General features: G+C 41.8%; 1 protein-coding gene across 4 annotated transcripts in view; it reads left to right on the top strand.

The window, feature by feature from the left end:
- Window positions 1–26,423, top strand: part of IRF2 (interferon regulatory factor 2) — a 47,808-nt gene extending 21,385 nt beyond the window's left edge. For 3 of the 4 annotated variants that reach the window (XM_063136033.1, XM_063136032.1, XM_063136034.1), the window contains exons 2-9: window positions 9,971–10,065; window positions 10,983–11,082; window positions 12,760–12,936; window positions 14,071–14,117; window positions 15,462–15,576; window positions 16,912–17,076; window positions 19,572–19,618; window positions 25,059–26,423. In XM_063136033.1, the coding sequence (XP_062992103.1) occupies window positions 9,979–10,065; window positions 10,983–11,082; window positions 12,760–12,936; window positions 14,071–14,117; window positions 15,462–15,576; window positions 16,912–17,076; window positions 19,572–19,618; window positions 25,059–25,379 (1,059 nt within the window). In that variant the 5' untranslated portion in view covers window positions 9,971–9,978 and the 3' untranslated portion in view covers window positions 25,380–26,423. Of the gene's footprint in view, window positions 1–1,542; window positions 1,566–9,970; window positions 10,066–10,982; window positions 11,083–12,759; window positions 12,937–14,070; window positions 14,118–15,461; window positions 15,577–16,911; window positions 17,077–19,571; window positions 19,619–25,058 lie in introns of those variants that run through there. The other variant, XM_063136035.1, reaches the window with a different exon arrangement.
- Window positions 26,424–26,798: the final 375 nt, after the last annotated feature.

Raw genomic sequence — 26,798 nt, forward strand, 5'->3', positions numbered from 1 at the left:
AAGTGTTAAATTAGAATATCATAACTAGAAATGTAGTAACACTCGGGACAGATGTTATAAATGGCCCTGTCTCTCAGGTCTTGGATTATTTACATTTCGACACTGCGTAGAAGAGTTACAGAAATACTTCGGCACCTTGCATTTTGTAGCCTTTTGGCCCTATAATTTCCATTTTATTTCTCTATACCCATGCACATATATTTGCCAACTGAGAATAATGCTTCATGTATCTGACAACTGTGGGCTCGGATCCACAAAAAAATGTGTACCATAGCCTGTTGATTTTTTAAAGTGCTGTAGCTTGAACTTTTGCTGCGCTCCTTTGTCAAAAGCTTGCACATTTCTGTGGAATTTTGGTCAGTCCTTATAAAGGTATTGCTCAACTGTGGACTTTAGATTTTTTTTTCATAGACAAGCACTATCATCTTTTGCTTTTTCCCCTCTCCCCTACCTTTGATTCTTCTGGTTGTGTAAACACTCTTTATACCAGAGCTAGACTTTGACTGGTTTGGATGACATGCTAACCTATGATGGGTTAAATAAACTATAATGGTTTCTTTAACCCATTTGGGTTAGCATGTCATCTGTGAGCACATTTCCCACCCATGGTGGATTATTTCCCCCAAATAAGCCACCCTGGGAACCCATGGTCTGAAGTAAAGATTATTTTACTTATGGTGGGGTAGTGTGTAGTTTGTCGCGCCGGCATGGTTTCGGAAATCACCTACAAAGACTCTTGGCAAGAGCGGCCAAGAATGCTGCCACAACTCTGCTCCTCTCAAGGTCTCTGAGCAAACTTGTTTTCCTGCCACATTCAGCTGTGCCTCTGAATCCAAATATGTTCTTCTCCCCTCCTGCGCGGTTTCCGAACAGTTTCATGTTTGGATAAATCCTCACTTTTCCATGAAAATGAAAAATCCTGCATTTATCCAGCAGTGCAAGTGGTGGCTTTCCATAAGGGGAACCTGTACATTACATTTTGTTCATTTCTGCAAACTTTTGAAGAGTTAGAGCCCCCTTTTTTGTTGCACATGGGTGGAGAAAGTTCTGGCAAAGGTGTGGAAATCTGCAAAGGAAGCTGGGATGCCTGCCCAGCCAGATGGGAATACTACAGGGGGAGGAGGTGCCGGGGGTGGGGAGGAAAATAAACTATGATGTATAGCTTATTTGTCTGGTCGTCTGTCAGGGCTCAGTAGGCTATTTGCAAAGGAAGCTACTGTGCTTGGCTTATAAACTGTTATGGGTTAACATGACATGTGAATATGCCCTTTCTGAAGCACCAGATCTACTATTCAATACTATGGAGAAATGCAAGAATAAACAAAGCATATGGACGTTTGGTAGTGGATATTAGAAGGACAAAAATCTGAGGCAGTTTTTGTGCGTTGGGTTTTTTTGATTAGGAAAAGAATTGTATAGAGGTGCTATCTGAGACCAATCAATGTTATTTACACTTATTGTTTCATGCATGTGTTGTTGGTTTGCACCACGTTAGGCCATTGTTGAAGAGTGTTTGCACACTGCTATTAGAGGAAAGGCTTTATACGTTGCTGATGGAAGAATAGGTGAGTGAAGGGAGGTCAATTTTAAACTGGATTCTGTTTTGGGCCGTAGCTAAACCTAAGGTTTATCCCAGGATCATCCCGGGTTCGTCCCTGCCTGAGCGCTGGATACCCTGTGTGGCACTTAGATGAACAGGTCTGACCCCAGGACAATTCTGGGATAAACATTAGGTCTAGCTACGGCCTTGGTCTCTCTGTGTGTGGGGGAATGAAGAATAATCAGCAAGCATGCTACATCCTTACCTCTGGGCAAATTGTATGACCCCTGACTTAAGTTCTTATAGATTTATACACCAGCTTGAGGCACCAGCTTCTTTGTGGGGTGGGACAGCTCTGAGCTATTCAGCATTGGTAAGGAAATGACAGGGAGATCTTCCTGAGGGAAAGGCCAAAGTTTTTTATTATTATTATTATTCCATGCTTTCTCCAAGGCTCAGGACAAAATGCATGGGATTTTCATGCCAGCAGTTAGTGATGTGGCAGCCTCATGTGCAGAAATACTGGTGGCCCTAGGATAGTGTCAAGGGTTGAGGCCTGCAGGTGCACGCACACTGCCCTCATGGTGCCTCTGTCGATTGTCAGCAGAGAGCAGTACAGAGATGTCAGCTTTCAGCCAGCTGGGGCCAGGGGTTAGATTTCCCTTCAACCCAGAGCCTACGGAGTTGGGCTCAGATGCATGCCTTTGCTGTTCTCCCAAGATCATGGGGAACCAAAGTTAGTCTTCAGGAAAACACATGGTGAGGTCTACATTCTCCAAGCCCAGTTCCTTCCACAATAGGCTCTTTTAATCCATGTGGATAAATAGCTATTCAGGGTTTAGTGTGTGCATGTTGAGGTGGTGGGGAGAGAGAAATTGCTGAGGTGAAGTATTCTGCAAATGTACCCTTGCCCTCAAAGCCCAGGGCAATCCCTCTGCTTAGGCAGTGTTTTTTCCAGTGCAAGCAGACAAGCTGCAGTAGCGTTCCTCAGAGCTGGCTCCAAGAAACCAGGCACCTCCCTCCAAATAAGGAGATCCAGGAGAGGCTGAAAGCCCCACCACATATATCACTTGCTGGGTCAAGCAGGGTGACCATATGGAAAGGAGGACAGGGATCTTGTATCTTTAACAGTTGCATTGAAAAGGGAATTTCAGCAGGTGTCATTTGTAAGCATGCAACACCTGGTGAATGTCCCTCTTCATCACAACAGTTAAAGCTGCAGGAGTCCTGCCCTCATTCAAGTATAGCTCCTGCAACTTTAGCTGTTGTGATGAAGAGGGAATTTTACCAGTTGCTGCATGCATACAAGTGACACCTGCTGAAATTCCCTTTTCTATGCAACTGTTACAGGAGCCCTGTCCTCCTTTTCATATGGTCACCCTAGGTCAAGGGATGTTGGATAGACATGTGCCTTAACATTGAAAAGCTGTGGGACTGAGCTGCAGCCTCATCATACTGAGAAACATGTACCTATTTTGTATTTATGTTGATGCCTCCTCACCCAACTGCAATTGCTTGCAAGCTGGCTAAATAGGAGCTGGTTGCTTGAAGTTCGACAGCAACAAACTCACAGCTTCCCCTCCTCTTTGTGCTTTGTGCTGTGGTCTGAGAGAGTAGCTTAAGGTAGCGTGCACTTTGAGCTTTAACTTCCCCTGTCCCTTGTGAATTTACTGCGTCTTCTGCTTATACCACACCACACCATCTGTGGATAGGCAGAGATCCTCACACCCAGTCAAGTGCATGTAAAGATAGCCGCTTTTTTGCCTTGGGGAAGGAATCTTTCCAAAGCACGTAAAAGGTGGTGGCTGCAATGGTGTGCTGCTAGGGGACGTTTTGGCTGCCCCAGGATCCTTCCCCTCCTTTTAAATTCTTGGTGGGGTGGGGGGAAACCGTGTCTCACAGCAGTGCCTTATTTTCTTTTTCTTGGATGCAATAGCAGCTGCGATGCCAGGCTTTGTCCCTGCTTATTTGAAAGTGTCCTTGCTCTCCTTGCCCTGGCATAGCCATTACCTCAGGGACAAAGGCGAAGTAGAATGTTTTTTCCCTGACATGCTGACTTTGCATGGGTAAACTGAATTGGTCGTGGAGGAAAAGAACCTCCACGTGTCTAAGGGCGAAGGGGATGGGAGAACCAGCAATGCTCAAAGTCTCCGAAATTCTCCAAGCTTCATCTTGAACCTCATAACTCTCTCACTCTCATTGTTGACTGCAATCTCTTTTTCTTTTCATTCAAATGGGAATAGTGTACATTTCAGTATGACTTTTTTCAGTATTGACTCCCCCCCCACTTCATAAAGCATGGATGTGGGTGTATTTTTGAAAATTTAACTTAGAAATGAATTACAAGGAAACTCTTGTAGATCCCTATTTGAAGCTTTTGTCCTCTTCTGGAAACATGTGCTGCCTCACTCCAAATGTCCTAAGTGCACTTCCCTGCTTCCTGGGATAGCTGTGCCTGAAGAATTCAGTGCTGCAAGTTGTGGTGATGGTCCCTGGCTTAGGTGACTTTCGAAGAGGAATAACCAAGTTCATGGAGGAGGAAATCAATCCATGGCTATAGACAAGGGCCAGCCCTACCATTAGGCCAACTAGGCAGCCTCTTAGGGCGCAGTACTGACCTTTAAGGGTCACAGTTTTATACAAATTAGCTGTTTAAAGAAAAAACATAATAAGTTCAAGTTTTGAGCTTTTAATTTTTTTCTACAAAACATCTGTTCTTAAAATTCGAAGTTGGGAATTTATTAATTTTTTTTGAGGTGTGCAAGTAGCTGGCCTTGTCTAGGGTGCAAAATAGTCTGGTGCCGGCCCTGGCTATAGGCATGGTTTTCTAGTGGTTAGAGCTCTCTGATGGTGTCCTCACATCTGAACCCGTGTGAGGGAGGTGAAACTTCTTTCTAACTCAGCCAATTTAAGCTTCCTACTGCCCAAGAATCTGCTGCTGCCCCTTCTATTTGCCAACACATAGAATCCTCCTTTCATGTGTTACATTTGAGGGCAAGGGAATATTACGAGGGGGTTGATTAAAAGCCAGCTTTCAATTGGTTGGTTACCCGAGTGCAAGTGCAGGGATGCTTATTGGCCTGGAGGTAGTTAAGGTTGCCATGAAGTCTTTAGTGTAGGGAAATTCTCCTTCTGGAAGCTTTTTGGCTCACAGGCTGCATTTGGCTGTACACCCATAACTTCATAAACCATAGTTTATGAAGTTGTAGGTGAGTGTTGTGGATTGGATGAGTGTTGTCTATGCACTCTGCTGACTTGTATTAAGCCGGAGTTCTCCAATACATTCAAATCACTGCACTTGATACTACGCTTGATCTTAGCCAAAAGGCCGAGAAGCGATACATACAAATCAAGATCCTTGCTGCCAGCAACTAAACCTTAGAAAAGGCATTTCAACTTTTTAGAATAGGAAAAGCTGCACAAAAGCCAAGAAGCCACTAAATAATCAGTGATTAGAAGAAAGGGGGTGAGCCAAGGGAAGGGGTCATGGCCATCTGGGGAATGCTGATGGGCTAGATTTGGTCCCTGGGCCTGAGGTTCCCCATCCCTGTTATATGGAATGGGTCAGTGAATTTTGGTAATTGTTTTAATTATATTTTTCATACCGTCATTGGATTGAATTGCTCTAGGATGTGATTTTTGTTGTATATTTTGTGATTGCTATGGGTTGCTTTTGCCTTCATGTCCTGTTTGTGGGCTTCTCATCATAGACATGAGACAGGCCACTGTGGGAAACAAGATGGTGGACAACCTAGACTTCAGGTTCAGTCCTGCAGGGCTCTTCTTACGTTCACAGTGAATCTAGGGTAGAAGGAGGCTAGTCTGTTCTGCTCATGCATACCAGTATGTTGTTTGATTTGCAGAATGGAGACCAAGCCTTTATGGAATATATTGTGCATTAGGTTTTTCTATTTAATCCCATATAACTTTCTTTGGATGACAAGAAGAACTTCTGGGGCTACTGGTTGTAGAGAATAACAAAAGCATCTATTCCCTCTTTTATATACCTCGCTTAATCCTGTTGCAAATCTCTTTTCCTGGGTGAGGGCCACTTCTCGTGTTACAGGTGTGCTGTCTTGAATTACATCCCAGTTTGAAGTTGCTTGAAAAAGTAATAGAGGGTTTTTGGTACAAAAGGCCTGTCCCAAATAATAGAGCCTCTGAACTCCAGTAAAACTTCAAAGTCTTGTGAGAGAGCAGTTGTTCTGGGTGTGAGATGAGCCTCTCAAAGAAAGCATGGACAGCAGCCAGGTGATGCTAGGTTGGCTAGAAGAGTACTAACGTATTGCTCCAATTAATACAGAAAAGGAGGCTTTTTTACCTTGTCAAAAGAGTCGAAAGAGACAATCCTATTTTACAAGGTTTTTTTCATGCACATGAAAGCAAGCTGCAGACTTTTGAGGGCCCTGTCTCCCTCTCCCTCTCTTTCTGTCTCTTGCACACAAGTCACAGACCATAGCACACATCGCCAATGTTTCTATGTACTACTTCTCCCTTTCTCCTGATGCTACTGCTCACTATCATTCCCATGTGGGGACTATCTCAGTTAACTGTTCTGGCCTAGATAGTGGAAATCAAGCTGTGCTCACAACCACCATAGCTGTGCTTAGTACAGTGTGACTTGACAACTCTCATATGCATTTGCCTTTCTTTTAGCCTTAAAAGCTACTGATTCTGGAGAATGTGGCCCATGCAGTCTCTGTGGCGCTGCACTGTATTAAACAGTGCACAGCGCTATGGCAGATTTTGTTCCTGCTGTGGAAATAGTTTGTCACTAGGGTGTTTGCTTGGATTGCTGCTCGGTCTAGGGAAGTGGCAAATTTTAAGACTGAGTGAATTCTGTTTAGGGAAGCTCACTGAGAGCATTTCACTATAAAATCTTATCAGAGATAAATTTCATACATATTGCTAAATCATAGGTTAGTTTTAAGTAAGTGCATGAGCAGCAGAAAGTTTTGTGGAATCCAGTGGAATTTTAGGATGCTTTAACAATGTGTACTATGTTTTTAATCAGTATCTTATGTATTTTATACTTACTGTTGTTCCCTGCCTCGATCAAAATGGAGAGGTGGCTAAGAAATAATTTTTATTATTATTATTATTATTATTATTATTATTATTATTATTATTATTATGCACACCACAGCACAGTTTCAGGAAAGCAATGAGAAGCATCTACATGAAGTAGCTAGAGTTCCCTTATCTCCAAACTAGAGGGTTCTGTGTAGTTTTAATTCTTGTTCATTCATACGCCAAGATCACAAACCAGTTATATATTTTGACTTCTTTGAACAAACCATAGTTCAAAGCAGCCTTCCCCAACATGGTGCCTGCAGGTGTTTTGGATTACAACTCCCACCATGACCATTGGCCATGTTGGCTGAGGTGGATAAGTCCAAAACAACTGGAGAGTATTTATTTATTTATTGCATTTGTATTCCGCCGAATAGCTAAAGCTCTCTGCATGGTTCAGAAAATTTAAAACCATTCAAAGTATAAAACTGTATAAATGCATTATATAAAATACAATATAAAAGCATGACGAGGATAAAATCAGCAGCAGTGCAGATACACAAATTTAAATTACAAATGTATAGACTGTTAAAATGCTGAGAGAATAAAAAGGTCTTCACCCGGTGTCTGAAAGAATATAGTGTAGGTGCCAGGCGAACCTCCTTAGGGAGCTCATTCCACAGCCGGGGTGCCACAGCAGAGAAGGTCCTCCTTCTAGTAGCCACCTTTCTCACTTCCCTTCCAGCCTAACAAGGAACTTCAATTAGTTTAAAAGCAGAGGTGGATGCTTTCCGATTGCCTCTTCGTGCCCATGCTAGGGAAGGGAGGAAAAATGGGCTATTTTTGTATATCTCCAGAGAAACTTGCTATTTATCATAGTGGAACTTCATATTTACAAACTAACTGGACCTAAGAGTTTACTTTGCTGTTTTACAAGGTGTTTTTTTTAAACATAGGGGGTTATTATTTTTTATTATCTTAGTATCCACAGATAATGCTGTTCTGGTTGTTAGAGTATGGGTTCATATTTCAGTTTGTTTGGTCCAAACATGCACTTATTATTATTTCCAATGTGCACACATTCATTCAAATAGATATTTGCTCAAATAGATGTAGGATGACTAGTCCTTCATAGAGATGCAGACTGAAATGTGTGTGCATAGGGTATTCATATAACGGAAACGCTTAGAGCACAAGCCTATGTTGGTTGGAGAATGTCAGGAGTTGTAGGAGTTTTTTTTCTATCTAAACATGTGTAGGATTGCACCCTAAATAACTAAGTGCCAGTGGATTCACCAGAAGCATCAACAAGGCTCAAAAAGTGATGGAATTGGAGCTTCTTCAGCACCACCATCAATATCTGGAGTGTCTTTCCATGCATTTTGTCAGCATGATATTAATAATCTCTATGCTCTTGCCAGATATATGCCAATGCTGCTATGGTCCTTATACTCTGCCAATAGCAGCATTAACAAGTTGGCAGTAACGGCCATGGTAAATTGTTACAGCTGGGGTACAACCCATTCATAGTCCATGTTAACATGAAAATTGTTCATGTGATATATAAGAAGGCACAGTGGAGCCATTTTTAAAAGAATATCCATTCTGATTTTTGTCTTCATTTGATTTATGGATACAAGAAATTACCTTTTTTGCTTCCTTGTCTTCGACTAGTGAAGTGGTCAATTTGACCATGTCTATAATATTTGTTACCATGTATAACCATCCAGGAATCTTTGGCTTCTTTTTCTCCCCCACCCCGCCTGCCCCATTTCCCCCCAATACTATTTTTGATGTTGTAAACACTATTTATTTATTTGTGATATTTATATACCGTTAAATATAATAAAATCTCTGAGCAGTTCACATATAAATATTAAAATCACATTTAAAATACAATATTAAAAACTCAGCATTAAAAAAAAGCCCCAATATCCACTTACAGAAGACAGTCAAAAACCATTCTTAGCATTGCTGGTAAAACCACATGAACAGACTCATAAAAATACTTCACCTTCATATGCAACAGTTGAAAATGTGACTAGCAAATTTATTTAGCTGAGACACTAGTAGCACAAATGGTTAGTCCTTTTGTACAAGCTTTGGTGTTCATTTTGTCCTGAAAATCACCCCCATCCCCAGGGTCTTATGCTAGCAGTCTTAAAGTAATAGGCATTTTGAAATTCTTCTGATTGTGCACAAATCATGAATACCATAGATAACAGCTCTTTGGATAGTTTCTTTTTAGAACAACGCTACAATGATTGGCTTACATTTGGCATCTTTTTGGCTAAGCAAGGAAAATACATTTGATTTGTTCTCTGGAGGCTGTCCTGGCTCTTGTAATTTTACCTGCCTGAATGCTACCTGTATTTGTTGATCCTAGCCTGAAGTCACTTCTATATTCAGCACAGCACACCATTCTACTTTCTTGAAGCATGACAGCATCCATTTAGAGGCTATGACATTCCTGATTCATGAAAACATGTAGTATATGATGTCTAAAATTACATTGGTTTCATTTTACTAACACATTGCATTGCAAGTTCATCATTTACTAGTGTGTAGTATCTAATGCATGATTCCAACCTTCCATAAAGTATTGGAAGCAAATAAAAATAGATGAGTATCATCCTGCCAAAATGTAAAGTGTAAAACAACGTGTTTGTCTCTATGTTTACTGAGGCCTTAGCTAGACCTAAGGATTATCCCAGGCAAATAGAGGGGTCATCCCCCCTGTGTGTCATTTGGATGCACACGAATGAGTTTAATGGGTGCATAGGATTACATGCTTACTCATAAAATGTGCATAGATTGCAACCAGCATCTCACTGATTTCTGAGTTAAGCACATGTTTAACTCTCTTAATTAAATCAGTGAGACTCAAAAAGTGCTTAACTTTTAACTTTGAGATGGGTACATTCTTTAGCTGACATTGTAGCGGAAACAGCTAAGAGATGTTTTTGGTGGACTGCAATAAGGTAAATTGTTGGAAAGCTCTAGCAGTAATTAAACCTTCTCATGTAGTCCTAGGCCCTTTCTACACATAAGGATTTTCCAAGGAAAATGGAGGGATTGTCCCTGCCTGCTCACAAGATCCCCTGTGTATCATTTGGATGTACAGGGATGATCCCGGGACGATCCCAGGGAAAAAGGCAGGTGTAGAAACAGCCCTAGAGATTGTTTCCCGAGATCAGCCACATGGGGAAGGCTTGTATTACTGTCATTCTTGTTGGGCCTGTTCTGTGAATGAGCAGGACCTTTCTTGCCAAAGCTGTCAGATGTTAAATATTGACATAGAGTTTACACATATTTAGGTGTGTTTTTTATCATTTAGTTCATTTCTCTTTTGTATATAATAAAAAGAAAACATGCCTGGTGTTCAAAATAATGCCTCAGTGCTTCCTCTACTTACAGAAGAAACAATGCCAGTGGAAAGAATGCGGATGCGGCCATGGCTAGAGGAACAAATAAATTCAAATAAAATTCCAGGCCTGAAATGGCTAAATGAGGTAAGGTGTGTCTGTATTTTAAAACAGTGATAACCAAACTAGACAGACAATTGTTTCATCTATATGGATTTGGTGCTATGGGAATAAGCCATGTGCTCATGCTGCTCAAACCCTAGTATAAAATCCTGGTTTAAAGAGCAGGCGCAAACCCCTTTTCTGCTTCAGCTGTAACCAATAACTGTGGTTTGCTCCAAACCAGGAAGTAAATAATAATGTGGAGTGTGCAAGAGGAGAATGAAGGGGATGAAGGAGGGAGCATGTGAGTTCCGGTTTCATTATTGCAATTCAGGGTTCTGGTTTTGGCATTACATGTGTAGCAAATAATAGCATTTGGTATTCAAGGCTTTCTGGAAAATGTTAAACTGACCAGTCAGGTTTGCTAATCTCATCCCGCATGTAGATGTCATGGGTTTCCATTTACCAAGGTATTTTATAATTATTTTATAGCCTGCCCATTTATAGCCCTCTCAGAGCAAGATATGCCCATTTTCCAAACATGTACATTTCTGTCCCCAACTAGGCAATGTATCTAATTGAAATGTTTTTAAGATAAGAGGTCAATAAAATTTAAAATGTTTGCTTGAAAGCACAGTAGTGCACATCCAATAGTCAGAATATTTTTAAATTCTTACTGTAGCATATTATTTCCATGTGCCTTCTTAGAAACTTATCACAGGTTTAAGCCATGAGAGGACCATAGTATTTTCAAGATTTTAGTGCTTTTGCTTAATCTCAACAGCTATTTAATCACTGACTTGTATTCTATGGGAAAATATTATTGGGCCAGACAGTGAGCATGTGACAGAAAATATTTGTAGACTGTGCAACTGCAGTCTTTTGTGTAAAATAACAAAATTTAAGACAAAGTGAGTTAATTGTTGTTTGCATTTCCTTTTTGTTTTGTTTTGTTTTCCCAGGAAAAGAAGATTTTTCAGATTCCTTGGATGCACGCTGCACGTCATGGGTGGGATGTAGAAAAAGATGCCCCTTTATTTAGGAACTGGGCCATTCACACAGGTAAGAGCAACTCATTTCTCCTGGGCAGGTTTATTGTGGGGCTTGGTTTTGATATTATTTTCTATTTTGCTTTCCAAGAGGATCATGTAGTGCAGTGAGTGAGCACATGGTGCTCTTTCAGCTACAAGGACTACTCCTGTGTAACCAATTGGAGGAGGCAGATCCACACATGCCTCCCTTTGCCTGGCCAGAGCTATCCTCTCCATTCAAATGAATACGAAGGCCTTTGAATGTGACAGGGTCATGTGTGTAACAAAGGTGTTCATGCTGCTCATTGCTGATTTTATGAGACCAAAATACATAGATACGGAATAGATATGAGTAATGTCCTGTGCACATCACATGTGCAATGTTCATATTTCTCATTCTAATTGTAAAGTCTATAATTGTAAAATTATAAATGGGCCTAGTTAACTACACAGGAGGCATGATACCATGAATCCCAGAATCTGACTTGCATTGCACTGTCAGTTTGGCATTTAAGATTGTATTTTCAAAAGCAAATCCAAAGAGCAAAAATATGTGGCATTTTATTTCTACCTTGAAAAGGAGAAAAAAGAGCCTTGCTGTAATAAAGAAGGAGGCTTCTAGCATGTTGATAATTTTCAGTGCATCTATACTAAAATCTCACTCAGCTTTGTGCAAGGGAGGGCTAGACTCGTGCGGAGATGTTCTGCAAATCGGGGAGCTCTCAGAAAGCACTTTCTATTTTCTGCTATTCTGATCTATGCACAGCAGGTATCCATTGAGCAATGCAGCACCATGGACAAGTCAATGGGCAGAGGTCCACTGTGCTAGCGCAGCATCATTTTTGTTAGTGCAATGACATTGGCTGTGTTCAGAAGACACCTTAAACCATGTACATTGATGGTGCTATATAAATAAATAAATAATAATAATAATAATAATAATAATAATAATAATGGCTTTAACCACAGTGAATAAAGCAAAAAAACTTATTCACCATGGTTAAAGCCATGGTTTAATGAGTCTTCTGAACACAATTGCTGGATACAGTCCCAAGTGAACAGCCTGCTCCAAGAAAGGTTGGAGGTGATCCAAGACCTCTTCCTCCAGTCCACCCTTCTCAAGCTCCACCCTTTTTGCTTGAAGAAGGTGGTACTTAAAGGGCCAGCCAAGCCGTGGCCTACAGAGAAGCACACTGGGCCAGCACAGTAGTGCAGGAGGTTCTCCACTCCTCCAGTGTGTTGGGCTCAGGGGGAGGCGTCCATAAGGGTTTGGACTCAGGTTCATTGTCTCCAGCCCACCAGCCTCAGGCACAGCATCAAGAACCAAGCCCTAGAGTCAGCTGGCTTCATCCTTGTCTGCTTCAGAGCTTGAGACGGGGGCCATGACATCTCCAACTGATTAGTGATTTTGATTATTTGCATGCCCAATTCACACTTAAGGTTCTCCAAGCAATCTTGCATATGGGAAGGATCTGTTTAAAAATGTTTAAAATAAATAATAGGAAGGATTTATTTTATCAGTTGGTTTTGTGTAGGAACTTTCATAGGCTTTCATTCAAATGTTTTCCCCATCCTGCATTCCTTTCTTCACATTTCCTGCCATTTCTTACACTGCCTTTCCTTCCTCTCACTGAAATCAAGCCAATGCCAAGCTGCTGTTGCCAGAGCATTCTCCTCAACTTAAAGTCTTCTTTCTCTTCTTCCTTAGGAAAGTACCAGCCAGGAGTTGATAAAGCAGATCCAAAGACATGGAAGGCAAATTTTCGTTGTGCCATGAACTCCTTACCTGATATTGAAGAAGTCAAAGACAAAAGCATAAAGAAAGGAAACAATGCCTTCAGAGTATACCGGATGCTGCCAATATCCGAGAGGCCTTCTAAGAAAGGTAGATGAAAGGAACATGGTGGGTCTAGCAAGTGTCTTGAAGGTGGAGATTGAGGCCATAGCTAGACCTAAGGTTTATCCCTGGATCGTCCAGGGGTCAAACCTGTTCATCTAGGTGACACACAGGGGATCCAGTGCTCAGGCAGGGGCGAACCCTGGATGATCCCAGGATAAACCTTAGGTCTAGATGTGGCCTGATATGTTGCTGCTCATGCATGGCTGCTCATTTTGTGTAAAGACTGGTTAGGTGAAGGTGAATGGGCAGCTGTTTCCTTTGTAGCAGAGGCATGTGGTCTGCAAAATCCACCAATAGTAATAACTTGTATAATGTCTTCAATTCTGTGCTGAGACAAGACCCAATTGCCCTCAGCTAAACAGATGAGGGGCAAATGGCTCTATCCCAGGTGTAGGCAGCATGCTGCCTGCAGACTCCATTGCAACCCCAGACTGCCAAGGTGCCCTGCCCCACCCACATTTTTTTAAAATTAAGACATTTTCTTACCTGCGGCTGGGATTGCTGTGAAATAGGTTTCTGTTGGTGCTGAAAGTGGTGAGTTCAAAAGATTCCCCTATTTTTCTCCCCATTTTATCCCACTGTATATTTTTATTTTATTTTATCTTATATATTCTATCTGTATTCCCTGTGTGTTACGTGTTTTATGCTGGTCATTGACCATAACAATAAATGATTGATTGATTGTGGGTTCAAAGGAGTTGTATCGAGTGCTGGGGCTCAGGCCCCAGTTCTGGTTTCATTTTTTTCCAGTGATGTTCAAGGAAATGCACAGTGCACTGATGTAGCATCACCCATTATGTTGTGCTAGAGATTCCCTGGAAGAGAGAAGAAGAAAAAATGGAGTAATGGCTTTTTGGCTCATGCCACACCTATTTCATCCTGTATTCCTAATTTAGGGAGGCACTTCACTCCTTGCAGGGCCAATTGCAACCACGGCCACTATGCAGCTTCCCTTAATTTCTACATGAACTGAATGGGTTGCTCCTTTCAAGTGCTGCTGAAATGTTAAGCTCACTGGCTTTCTAATCTTTGAAGATGCTTGAGAGTTTGTCCGAGTTGAGCAAAATTGTCCAGTCGATCAGAAAACAATTGCAAAAAGCTTTCCTTACATTTCTACAGGAAAGAAACCCAAGCCAGACAAGGAAGACAAAGTGAAACAAATTAAGGTACTTTTTTATCATTTCATGGGCAAAGTCATACAATTCCTGGTTGGAAGATTAATGGGAAACCTTGTCATGATATAGCACCTGCCAAAATGGCCCATGAATTCTCTCTCTATATTAGTGCACTTTTGATGACATTATAACAGCAGGCCCTATTCATGTAATAGCCTTGTAATGTGAGATCCAAAGTACACGTGCTTTGAAGATGTTGCTAGCAGCTGCATCTTTTTTTCTTTTTCATTCTAGAGTAAGTGCAGGGATCTGGATCATTGCCCTAATGTATGTGTGTGTGTGTGTGTGTGTGTGTGAACAGGTTTGTCGGGTTCAATAAGCCATTGTGGCTTCTGCCCTTACCCCTGTGCATGCTGCATGCGTGCCAGTTGTTTACATAAGTACCTGAACTGCAGCGCAGGTTGGTGTGTAGCGCGAACCCGAAACATAGCAGAGATGGCTTCATCCTACAAGTGATGACATGCAGAAGGGGTTATAGGGTGGGTATTAAGCCACCCCTGCCGTGTCAGGACAACATATGGACAACTCTAGGTTGACCATATGAAAAGGAGGAAAGGGCTCCAGTATCTTTAACAGTTGTTTAGAAAAGAGAATTTCAGCAGGTGTCATTTGTATACATTCAGCACCTGGTGAAATTCCCTCTTCATCACAACAGTTAAAGCTGCAGGAGCCCTGCCCTCATTCAAGTACAGCTCCTGCAGCTTTAACTGTTGGGATGAAGTGGGAATTTCACCAGGTGCTGAAAGTTCCCTGCTCCAACTACTAGAAATTTTAGCAAGCATTGCCCACATGTTGTCAAGCTTATGGTCACAGATTTAAGAAATTGAAAACACTCTCAGGGCACGCTCCAATGCATATTTAGACAGGGGGAAAATACTATGTGCTGACTGGGTAATGCTGGGAAAATAGATATTTGTAGACCAAATATCATGCATTTCCTTCTCAATGCACTCCGATGTGCTTGGAGAGCTGTGATAAATATTTCATAAGAAGGAACATTTGAGGCAGTCCCTCACCCTTGTAACCCTTAATATTAATTTTTCATTGCAAACCACATATTAATATTTCTTGGAAGGCACCTTATCTATTCCGTACAGGGCTTTTATGGATACAAGCAAGATTTATGTAAAAGGCCGAGCAGAGTTGCTGTTTCAGTTCTGATCTTGGAAAGCTTGAAATCTTTGTCTGCTTTAGTCAGGTTACACTGTCATGGTTGAGAAGGTTGTGTAGGGGACAGTATGGTCAGGGACAGTGTTAATTGGGGAGAACTATAGGAGGGCAGGAGACCGTACTTCCTCTTTTCAACAATCCTAACCCCCAGTGTTTTCTTTCTAGCAAGAACCAGAGGAGTCATCTTATGAACTGAGTAATGGAACAAGTCAGGGGTTTTCCGATTACTGCTTATCTTCCACAATAAAAACTGAAGTCGACAGTACAATAAACATTGTAGGTAAGCAATTCCAGCACATTCTTTTTCATGTTTGGTAAACTCTTACAGCAGCAGATTTTGCTTTTAAAGTTCAGTTTCACTATATTGTCAGTAACATGACAGAATGATTATAGCAACAGGATAATGTTCTGGTTTAGTTAGGAACCCTAGTAAAAGCTACTTGGAGCTGGCACAAATAGGAGCAACAGATTTCTTTCTTTAGCTGGTGTGGGCCTTGATAGTACCCCTTGGTTTGGATTCAGACTTAGGGCTCATCTACACCAAGCAGGATATTCCACTATGAAAGTACTGTATGAAAGGCAGGAGCCACGCTACTGATTAATACTGGTTTTGAAGTGCACTGACAACCATTGGGGCCCATTGATGCATACCATATACTGCTTTCGTACCACTTTCATAGTATTATATCCTACTTGGTGTAGATGTGTCATGGGCCCCAACAGTTGTCAGTAGTGTAGATCCTGCAGTGTTCTTCAATATCGCTATAAAGCAGTAGTGTGGCTCCTGCCTTTTATATACCGCTTTCATACCTCTTTCATAGTGGGATATCCTGCTTGGTGTAGATGGGCCCCGAGTCATGCCTAAAGTAGACCTACAGAAATCAATGGGACAAGTTAGTTGTGATTTTAGTGGGTCTGCTCTAAGCCTGTCTAAATCTGTCGCCAGTAAAAATCAGAACAAGGGCTTGGACAACACCCCTCAGATAGAATAAATATCCAGTTTATGAGGACGGAAACGAGACTTAAGGATTTTTATGGCTTCATCTGTAGCTAGAAATTATTTCTTAATTTTTAAAAAAACTAAGGAAATAGTAATACTGCAATCATACACAAAGGCCCACATTAATTAAAGCCCAAGGGATATGTGATTTTTTTCCTGTTCTTCGAAAGGCCCAATGTATATGTGATATTAGTCCCCTGCAAACTATATTTTTGTAAATTGAGAATAAGCCTTGATAATGTATGCTTTTACTCCCTTCCTTGTCTATGGTTAGGCATTGTGGGCCTCCAAATGTTTTGGCCTACACCTCCCATCAGCTTTAGTCAGCATAGCCAGTGGTGAGGGATCATGGGGGTTTTAGACCAAAACATCTGGAGGGCCACAGGTTGTCCAACCCTGATCTATACAGTAGTTAATGGTAACAAGGTTCCCTCTGAACCTGCATTTCAAACCTTGGTTTTAAATGGCAGTTACCCACTACTTAATTCACCAATCTTAGGACTAGATTCTTCTCCATTTTAGAGAATATTATGGTCTATGACAGTTCTTTTTGCTTGTAATACATTAATACGACCACAGTTAACCATCATTATGCTTTCTTGTTTTCATAAAAAGTCGTAGGAGATACACCCTTTGAGGTTGGTCCTGGGGATCATATGATTGTTCCCAATCCTCCTGATGTTTGCCAAGTTGTAGAGGTGACAACAGAGTGTGATGACCAGCCCAGCAGTATGAGTCAACTATATCCACTACAGATCTCCCCTGTTTCCTCCTATGTAGGTAAGCAACATTGCATTGGCAAAAGAGCTTAAGATCTTAGTTTAATTGCTGCCACATTTGAAATTTTGGTAGGTGCTTTTCTTTTGTGTTTTAGGATAGTTGGCAGAGATTCTATTGGTGCCTTTGGGGAAAGGGTTTTCATAAACACATGTATTTTTTCTGTGAAACAAAAGAACTAGTCCTGTTGTAATATACTGAAACAAACGTGGGAATTAAAATCGAATGTATCTTTGCAAATATGTCCAGTATACCTCAATGTGCATACAAAAATTATTAGACAGATAATTCCTAAATAGTACAAAATTGAAAGGGAAAATATCAGGTGTTACTAAATTTTAATTTGAGTTATATAAAATATTTATAGCCCACCTTTCTGTCTTTAAAAAAGATCCCTAAATCTGAAGAAAACATTAAAACCCTAAACTAATCAAAATTATCAAAAAAATAAAACAAATTGGCACATCGTCTAAAACATTGAAATGTTAAAATTATCAAGCAACAAAACCAGAAAAAGAATCAGCCAGGTACACAGTTCACCATCCTTCTGGGGCTATACCTAATACCCTACAGAAAAGTCACATATCTATAGTGCAGTGAAAGATCAACAGGAACAGGTCAAACAGGGCTTTCTTGGGAGGCCATTTCACTTCTTGCAGAAAAGTGCTTCTGATGTTGACCAAATCGGGTGGGCAGAAGGTAGATCTCCAGATATTTGGGAATTCAACTCTCAGAGGCCTCTGCCAGCATGGCCAATGGTCAAGAATCCTAGGAGGTGAAGTCAAAAACATCAGCAGAACCCCCCAGAACCTGAAAGAAAGAATTATTCTTAGTTTGCAGTGTGTCTGCCATCATCAAGGAGGAGTCTTTGGATTTATTTTGGGAAGAACAAAAGTAATGTGGAGGGAGGACATGGAGAGCAGGTTAAATGACCCAATATAGTCATTCATCCAGATTATTTTTCCTCTACTAGCCCCTGTCCCCCACCCCATATAGCATGATGGTTTTTAAACATGAAGAATGAATGTCAGGGAAGGTTTCTGGAGGAAAAACATGCCCATTAATGAGCAATATCATCAGATCATAGCTTTAAGAGAAAGTGATACAGAATACAGATACAGAAGCCCTTGTTTATTGACCACTAGAAGCCCTGCTTAAGATAGCCCTTGTTTTCTGTGCCTTGCTTGAGGAGCCCTGAGTGATGCTTCTTAACTGTAAATACCATTGTAACTTTCAAGTGATTCAGCCCAACACGCCAGAAGGAAATGGTTGCACAATCCAGTGGTTTGTACACATGCACCCAAGCGTTTGCCTACTTACCGCTTCCAGCGACGGCTCCTCAGGCTGTATTAGTAGTGTGATGGGAGGAACATCAGAATTCCTCCTATGTGTGTGGAAGTCCCACATCCCCATAAGTGCGAAGTGGCATGATCAAGATGTGTATATGACTGGCTTGTTATGAGAAGCTGCCACGAGTGGGTTCTTGTTTAGAAAGGTTGGACGTGCATTTCAATATGTATGTGAAGAAAACAACTCAGTATGTGCAGAATGGGAGCAGAGAGGGATATGGCTTCCATGCAGGGTTCAGAAGAACAGGTGATTTTCAAGCCTTGTAGTAGTGCTGCTGCACCTGGAAATCTTGGGCTAGCATGCGGTCTTCTACATAGAACCGTGTTTATGTGGCAGTGAAACTGTGAACTATATAATAAGTGATGGTGAAAGCTTGGTTTCTGGAAGAGCACAGTGTAGCAGGACACGAATTCAGTTTAAAATAAGGCCTTGAGCCTGGAAGCCGAGATAAACATTACCAAGTGAAATAAGTTTTATTGCTTCTTGGGCGTGGGTGCTGATAGCAGTACTTGGAAGTAAGCCAGAGGAATGTGCAAAGACTCTGCAGTGTGATTAAGTTTGTAGCTGCAAGAATGATTGAGAAGAGGCTGTTGACCCTGAAGCAGGCTGACAAATAGTAGTAATTTCCCCATTTTGGCCCTCAAACTGAAAGTTTTACATCCTCTTTTCTTTAGCAACTTTTAATTTTAGTAGAATCTTGCCCTCTGTTTTCAGTTGCGTGACTGTCTCTCTCCACTTGGCAGCCCTTGTGGCATTTTGTTGTCCAGCTGGTTTCACACTGAGTAGGCTGGTTCTGCATAGACCTCATATCGTTGACTTGGAATCCATTGTTGAATACGGAGAAATGTTATCGTACATAAAAAACAAAAGATTGTGTTGGATCCAAATGTAGTCATACTTGCATTAGACCCACTGAAATCAATGTGACATAAATTAATCATGACTAACTTATGTCCCATTGACTTCAGTAGATTTACTCTTAAGTATGACTACATCTGGATCCAACCCATTAACTATATATATATATATATATATATATATATATATATATATATATATATATTAGATTTCTCTTTATTTTAGCTATTGACAAGCAAGATGTTACATGTTTGCAGTACTCATATTGTTATCCTGATTGTGTCCAACAGAAAGTGAAACGACAGATAGCATCCCAAGCGATGAAGAAAACGCACAGGTAAGCAAAGGTCTACAAAATATTCCATAGATCCCCACCCCAAATATGTTTCAGTTCATTATTTTTATGATTTCAAAATATGAAGATTTTTATTTATTTATCTGATTGCTTGCTCACTTAAGAATTTCTATCTGCCCTTTTGTCTGCGAAGGCCCCCAACACAACTCACAACAGAATAAAAACAGTGTACAATAAAATTAAAATCTCAACAATTTAATGTAAATAATAAGAGATTTTTAAAAATTGGAGCAGCATTAAAACAAACAGCAGCAAAGGGAAAACCAGCTATTAAAATAATCCAAACACCTGGTGGAAGAAAAAGGTTTTCACCATTCCCCTAGAGGCCAAAGGAGAAGGGCTGTTACCGAGAAGTACCTGTCCTATATCGCTGTCCCAATAAAGCTTCGGAAGGCAATGAATGCTGTGCAAGACCTCAGGTGATGAACATAAAGGGTAGACAAGCTCATGTCCTTCAAATAGCTTGGCCCCAAACTATGGCACAGAAGGATGATGCTAAGAAACAGCAAGGTCCACAGACCATCTGAACATAGTCCAAAAATCAAGACTGCTCTCCCAAAACCTCTACTTCATATCAGGACCACTACAATAAGTGACATTGCTTTGCAGTATATGGTTTAGGGCAAAATCCTAAACACGTTTAGACCCCCCAAAAAAGTCCTACAACTCCCAGCATTCCCCATGCTGGCTGGGGAATACTGGGAGTTGTAGGACTTTTTTTGGTCTAAACATGCATAGTATTTAAACTTACGAACTAATTGAAATGCTACAATTGAAAATTGCCTCTCCATGGCTCTCGACACCAGTAGCAACATTCAGCTTTCCTCATGGTGGCCTAGATCATGTGGCCTGTATGCATCCCAGCAGGCTGGCTGATCCATATGTGAAGTAAATAAGTAAATAAATGTTCTGTTTCAGCCAATGGCTGTAACTATTTTGCTTCAGCTCATGATGATGGACCAATAAAGCAATACTAAAAATACATCCATGACCAGGCATATTCATGTTTCATATCCAGTTCAGCAGACCGTGTTTGTACTCAGAAACTCCCTAGGGAACTTTGCTGTAGTTCTGGCCGCCGTTACTTTTCCATTTGAGAAGTGGAATCGAGAAGTTACCACAATTCCTGTGGAGCTCCAATCACACACAAGCTGTTTTCAGTTACAACCACGCCACTCCAGTAACGTTAGAATTGCTCCCAAGTCACCCTTAAGTCAAGTCACCACGCCTAAAAAAAAGATATTGAAAAGCTGGAAAGGGTACAGAAAAGGGCAACTAAAATGGAGCATTTCCCCTATGAGGGAATGTTGGGATTGTTTAGTTCAGAAAAAGGGAGGGTAGGGGGAGACATACTAAAGGTGTACAAAATTATGCAAGGTATGAAGAATGTGGATGGGGAGACATTTTATCCCCCTCCCATAATACTAGAACCCAGGATTATCCCATGAAACTGATTGGTGGCAGATTCAGGAAAGATAAAGGGAAGTACTTCTTCACACAGTGCATAGTTCAAGTGTGGAATTCACTACTGTAAGATGTAGTGATGGCCACCAATTTGGATGGCTTTAAAAGGGGGTTGGATAAATTCCTGGAGAAGAAGGCTACCACTGGCTACTAGTCCTGATGGATATGTGCTCTCTCTAGCATCAGAGGCAGTAAGCCTATATACACCAGTTGCTGGGTGGGAGGGTGCTGTTGCTCCATGTCCTGCTTATGGGTCCCTGTTCGACAGCTGGTTGGACATTGTGTGAACACAGTGCTGGACTAGATGGACCCTTGGTGTGATCCAGCCTGGCTCTTCTTGGGCTCTTATGTATTCTGTGTTAGCTGGTTTGCATATCAGCCTCATAGAATCTGCTGAATAGGCCCTGGTGTCAATGCAAGAGAAACACTAGCCCCAGGATTAATATTCAGGCCTGGTTCTGATAACTACTTTCAGCATTGCTGGTCAGGAGCTTCTGGCTTCTGCATGACACAGCTGTGCTGCAAAGAACCTTTTGCACAACTCCAGAGGAGGCCAGAAGAGGTCAAGCCCATCCCCCGTCTTGCCTCCTTATGTAGCCTTCTGTGCTGTGTTTTTTGGCCCAGAACAGTCATTGAGGCTGATAAACAATGGCATCAGACATTGCTCGTATTCAGGGCAGGCTATTTTGGTGCAATACATATTTTTCCTCTTCAGCTTGCTTCCCCACACATTTCAGCAGTCATGGTATTACTGCAATTTAAATCAATTCACAAAATCAGAGTATATGGCACTATTTTGCCCTGTGAAATTAGCAATAAAGTCTTTCTGGGGAAATTAAACAAGCGATTTGGAACTTCTATTAACAAGCAGCTGTGCTTAACATTTATTTGTGTGTCTAGAAGCTATGCTGGGAATGCACTAGTTTCAGTTAGTTTGTTTGTCATATCTTGGTTGCAAGCTGCCACTTTTGGATTTCCTGAGTTCATGTGTGGTTGAACACAATGGCAGGAAGTTCTCCTAACCATGATGGAAAGCTTCTTACACATGTGATGCCTGTGAGACGGAAAGTATTTCTGCGCAGCCTCTCATTGTGTGCATGAGAGAAAAATCAGGAGAAAAAAGATTTTTTAACTGTAGTTTTGATTAGGGCTGTGCAGAGACACCCCCCCAATTCACCTTGGAGGCTGGTTTGGAGCCCCCAAAGCAGCCCCAATTCGCCTCGGGGTGCTTCGGGGGTTGCCCGCCTCATCTCGGTGCCGAGGCGAGATTCAGGCCCTCAGAGGCGACTTGGCCTTTTCTAGGTGCCAGCTGCTACAGCCAGCACTCAGAAAAGCCTCCCTTTCCCTGCTCTCCCTGCTTTCCTGCTGCCACTGCCATTGCTGCCGCCTCGCTCCTGCCACCACATGTGAGAAGAACCAGGCTGCGTGCGATGTTAAGATATCATGGGGGCTCTGAGTGATTAGTACCTCTATGGCCACCGTAGTTTGTGTCCATAGAGGTACTAAACAGTTTAGTACCTCTATGGCCACCAGAAGCCGGCAGTAGCGAGGAGGAGGTGGCGACAATGGCAGCAGGTAAGGCCCGCCCAGTGCCGCTCCAAAGCGCCCCGAAGCTTCGGAGACCTTCGGCTTCAGGGTGCCTCGGTCTGAGCCGGAACCGCCTCGGAACCGAGGTGAGGCAAACCGAATCAGCTCAGCTCGGATTTGGGTGCCTCAGCCCGAGGCAGTGCACAGCCCTAGTTTTGATTGCTGATTTTTGTTTTGAACTTGACTGTTGGACCTGTTTTTGGAATTGCAGTTTTTGCATGTCCGTAAATTGAGGACACAATCCTGCCAAAGTTAATCCTTTTGCGATTCCCATTGATTTCAATGGGAAAGGGTTAAGCCAAACTACTTGCAATGTAGGCAGATGTATGGCTTTCGATATGAGCCTGCCCCATCATGTGTACAATGGGGGTGGGCTGAGGTGGGAGGAATGCTGTAAAGTGCGAAGAGCCTGCCTTTCTTTTCTCTCTCTGGTACCTCCCCCCACCCTTTCCTGGCAATGGAGGCTTTTTAAAATCCTAAATGTGGTCAGGGAGTGGTGATTTTTCAGGGGGGCTCACAAGCTTGGATTAACTTTTCCCTTTCCAGCAGAAAATACCTCTCTTAAATACCCCCATGCTGTAATTTGGCTTTTAAAAGCCTCCATTGTCAGCTCATTTGCATGTAGGGATGAGGAGGGGAAATCTCTTCACTCCAATCGGACATAAAGGCAGAGATTAGATGGGATGCTCTTGTTGGCCATATCCAGTCCATGGACCAGAGGTTCTCAGCCCTGTGCTAGCCCCACCCCAGACATCGCCATGTGCACGGCCCCACTCCCTGTTCTCTGCATGTTTGACAGAAGATCTGTATGGAGTGCCTATGTCATCTGGAATTGCGGGAAATTGGGAATGTTGACTGCATGATGGCCTCGGCATGCTCATCTATACATTCCCCCAAAGACATGGAAGTGAGAAGGCTGGGGCTGGCACATATGCTCATAGATTCATAGAATCATAGAGTTGGAAGGGGCCTATAAGGCCATCGAGTCCAACCCCCTGCTCAATGCAGGAATCTACCTTAAAGCATTTCTGACAGATGGCTGTCCAGCTGCCTCTTGAATGCCTCTAGTGTGGGAGAGACCACGACCGCCTTAGGTAATTGGTTCCATTGTCGTACTGCTCTTACAATCAGAAAGTTTTTCCTGATATCCAGGCAGAATCTGACTTCCTGTAACTTGAGCCCATTAGTCCATGTCCTGCACTCTGGGATGATCGAAAAGAGATCCTGGCCCTCCTCTGTGTGACAACCTTTCAAGTATTTGAAGAGTGCCATCATGTCTCCCCTCAGCCTTCTCCTCTCAAGGCTAAATATGCCCAGTTCTTTCCGTCTCTCCTCATAGGGCTTTGTTTCCAGACCCCTGATCATCCTGGTTGCCCTCCTCTGAACCCCCTCCAGCTTGTCTGCATCCTTTTTGAAATGTGGTGCCCAGAACTAGACACAATACTCAAGATGAGGCCTAACCAGTGCCCAATAGGACTTGGCATTTATCTCTATTAAATTTCATTGCTATATTCAGCCCAGTGTTCCAGCCTATCAAGATCACTTTGACGTTTGCTTCTGTCTTCCAAAGTATTAGCTATCCCACCGTATTTTGTGTTACCTGCAAATTTGATAAGCATTCCCTGCACCTCCTCATCCAAGTCATTAATAAAAATGTTGAAGAGCCCTGGGCCCAGGACTGAGCCCTGCAGTACCCCACTTGTTACGTCCCCCGTTTAAGAAGGTGCCACTGATTAGCACTCTTTGAGACCGATTCTGTAGCCAACTGTGGATCCACCTAATAGTTGTTCCATCTAGCTCACTTTTAACTAGTTTGCTGATCAGAATGTCATGTGGTACTTTGTCAGAAGCTTTACTGAAGTCAAGATATATTATTTCCACAGCATTCCCACGGTCCACAAGGGATGTTACCTGATCAAAGAATGAGATCAAATTAGTCTGGCAGGATTTGTTCTTGCCCAGGAAGCATAGTTCCATTTCTCCCTCCATGTATTTGGTATATGCATGGGAGGGAGATGTCTATACCACCCTTTTATCCCATTCTAAAATGGCCAATAAATGAAACCCAGGACAAGTTATGCTAGTAAAGTTACACTGGTATGGAGAGTCAATAAGATCCCCTAACTATAGAGCAAAAGAAATATACTGCAGTATGGAGCACAGTTGATACAAATGCAGCCCTGTGCCCTAAACCTGTGAGAAGTCCCTCTATTTGCCTTTCTCCTACATTTACCAGTATGACAACAGCTGTTGTGTAAGTTTTATTATAGTACCTTCTATACAACAGAGACTTGCAGATAATATCCTGATTGGAGACTATCCTATACGTAGTGCTAGCAGAATTGATGAACTGACCGTCTCTTCTTTGCAGGGTCAGCTTCATTGGCAAAAGGAAAACATTGGCGGCAAGCAATACTATAGCAACTTGGGGACAAGGAACTCCCCTTATCCACTTCCCGGCATGGCTACCTTTGTGACTTCTAACAAACCTGACCTCCAGGTCACCATCAAAGAAGAAAACTACCCTCTGCCTTACAACAGCACGTGGCCTTCTTTCTCAGAGTTCCCTCTCCAACAAATCATGTGTTCAGCTTCTACCAGTTACAGCAGCAGGCCGCCAGATCATGAGAACCGGGCAAGCGTTATCAAGAAAACATCAGATATTACTCAGTCAAGGGTCAAGAGCAGTTAAGCCATGAGTGCTATGTTCTTGGCAGATCTTGTGTTATGGCTTTGACAGACACATCTAAAGTACATTCAACAAATATAAGGAAAAAGCCTTGATAATGCAAAACAGGACTGTGTCCAACTCCAGTACTGGAGCATTTTAAACTCAGGACTCCAGCCATCAGAATGTAGACATGAAGCAAGTTCGGAGTTCCAAGGTTACAGCCCTAGGAAAGAAGGCCCAGGTTGGTATGTTCCGGAGCTTCATCAAGAGGACCAACAGCACCTCCAACGGAGTTGCTACACTTCTTGTAGTCAAGGCCATAATGGAACTGAAAACCTTGGAATGGAAGAGAAAATGTGAACTAGCTGGATTATTTTTTTTTTCAGAATCTATTGTGAATATGTATATAGTGCAGTACTAGCAATATTGCAGTCTGCTTTCGCACCTTATTAAAAAAAAAAGCACTTGCAAAGAAGGCCTTTCGTTATCTTGCTCTAATTAATGGCACACTCCCACACCCAATGTTGTTCTTTCCCAAGGCTCAGCTGGCTAATGTAGCCTTGGACTATGGAAAAATGAATTAAATAGGAAGGTAAAATCTTCCGATGTACATTTCACAGATTGTTTTTAAGAGTGCTTGTCTTATACGTGTCTAATCTGCTATGCTTGAAAGCTGTGTGGTACAATAGAAGAAAATCTATTACAGATATATTATGCAAATTCCCAGGTTTTAAAGAGAGAGAGAAAATACTCTAATTCTAACCAGAGTAAGCTTTTTTATTTTTTTATACAGTGGAATATTTTATTCTAAGTAAAATTCTAAAGTGAATATAATTGTTTCAGGTTTTTTATCTTTTCTACAGCAAATTTATAATTTTACAATTCAGTGTCTTGGTTGTCAGCAACAATTACATCTTTGTGACACAATTTTCTTTCATTTCTCCCTCTGTTTTTTTTTTTAAACAATTTGTAACAGTGAAATAGCTTTTAATGAATTTTATGTAGCAATCAAACTATCCTGTGGATTGATAATAAATATTATATATAGTTAAGTTTTTAAACAAATACCTTGTCTGTGTTTTTGGGATTTGATAAAAGAGGCACTGAGACATGAGTGAGCCTCAAGCGGTGGCAGGAGGAAGCAATGGAGGCCCTATTCTAAAAACAACAGACTCAATCCAAGCAAAGTGAAGTATATTTTAAGTCCCATTGATCACTGTTAAAACCAATGGGAGTTCACAGTGCTTAGTACCATGCCCCACAATTTCAAAAAGAATTGCCTATATGTTACATTCGTTGTTAAAAGCACTTTACAATTGCTGTGTTCACATACCATGGCAAGCCAGAATTACAAGGGATTCTGACTTACTGGTCTGGTTCAGACAACATGCTAAACCATGCTGTTTTACCACAAAATGGTTAATGGAATGCATTAGGGTC

Source organism: Elgaria multicarinata, chromosome 10 (genome assembly GCF_023053635.1).
Source record: "Elgaria multicarinata webbii isolate HBS135686 ecotype San Diego chromosome 10, rElgMul1.1.pri, whole genome shotgun sequence".
In the NCBI taxonomy this organism is placed as follows: Eukaryota; Metazoa; Chordata; class Lepidosauria; order Squamata; family Anguidae; genus Elgaria; species Elgaria multicarinata.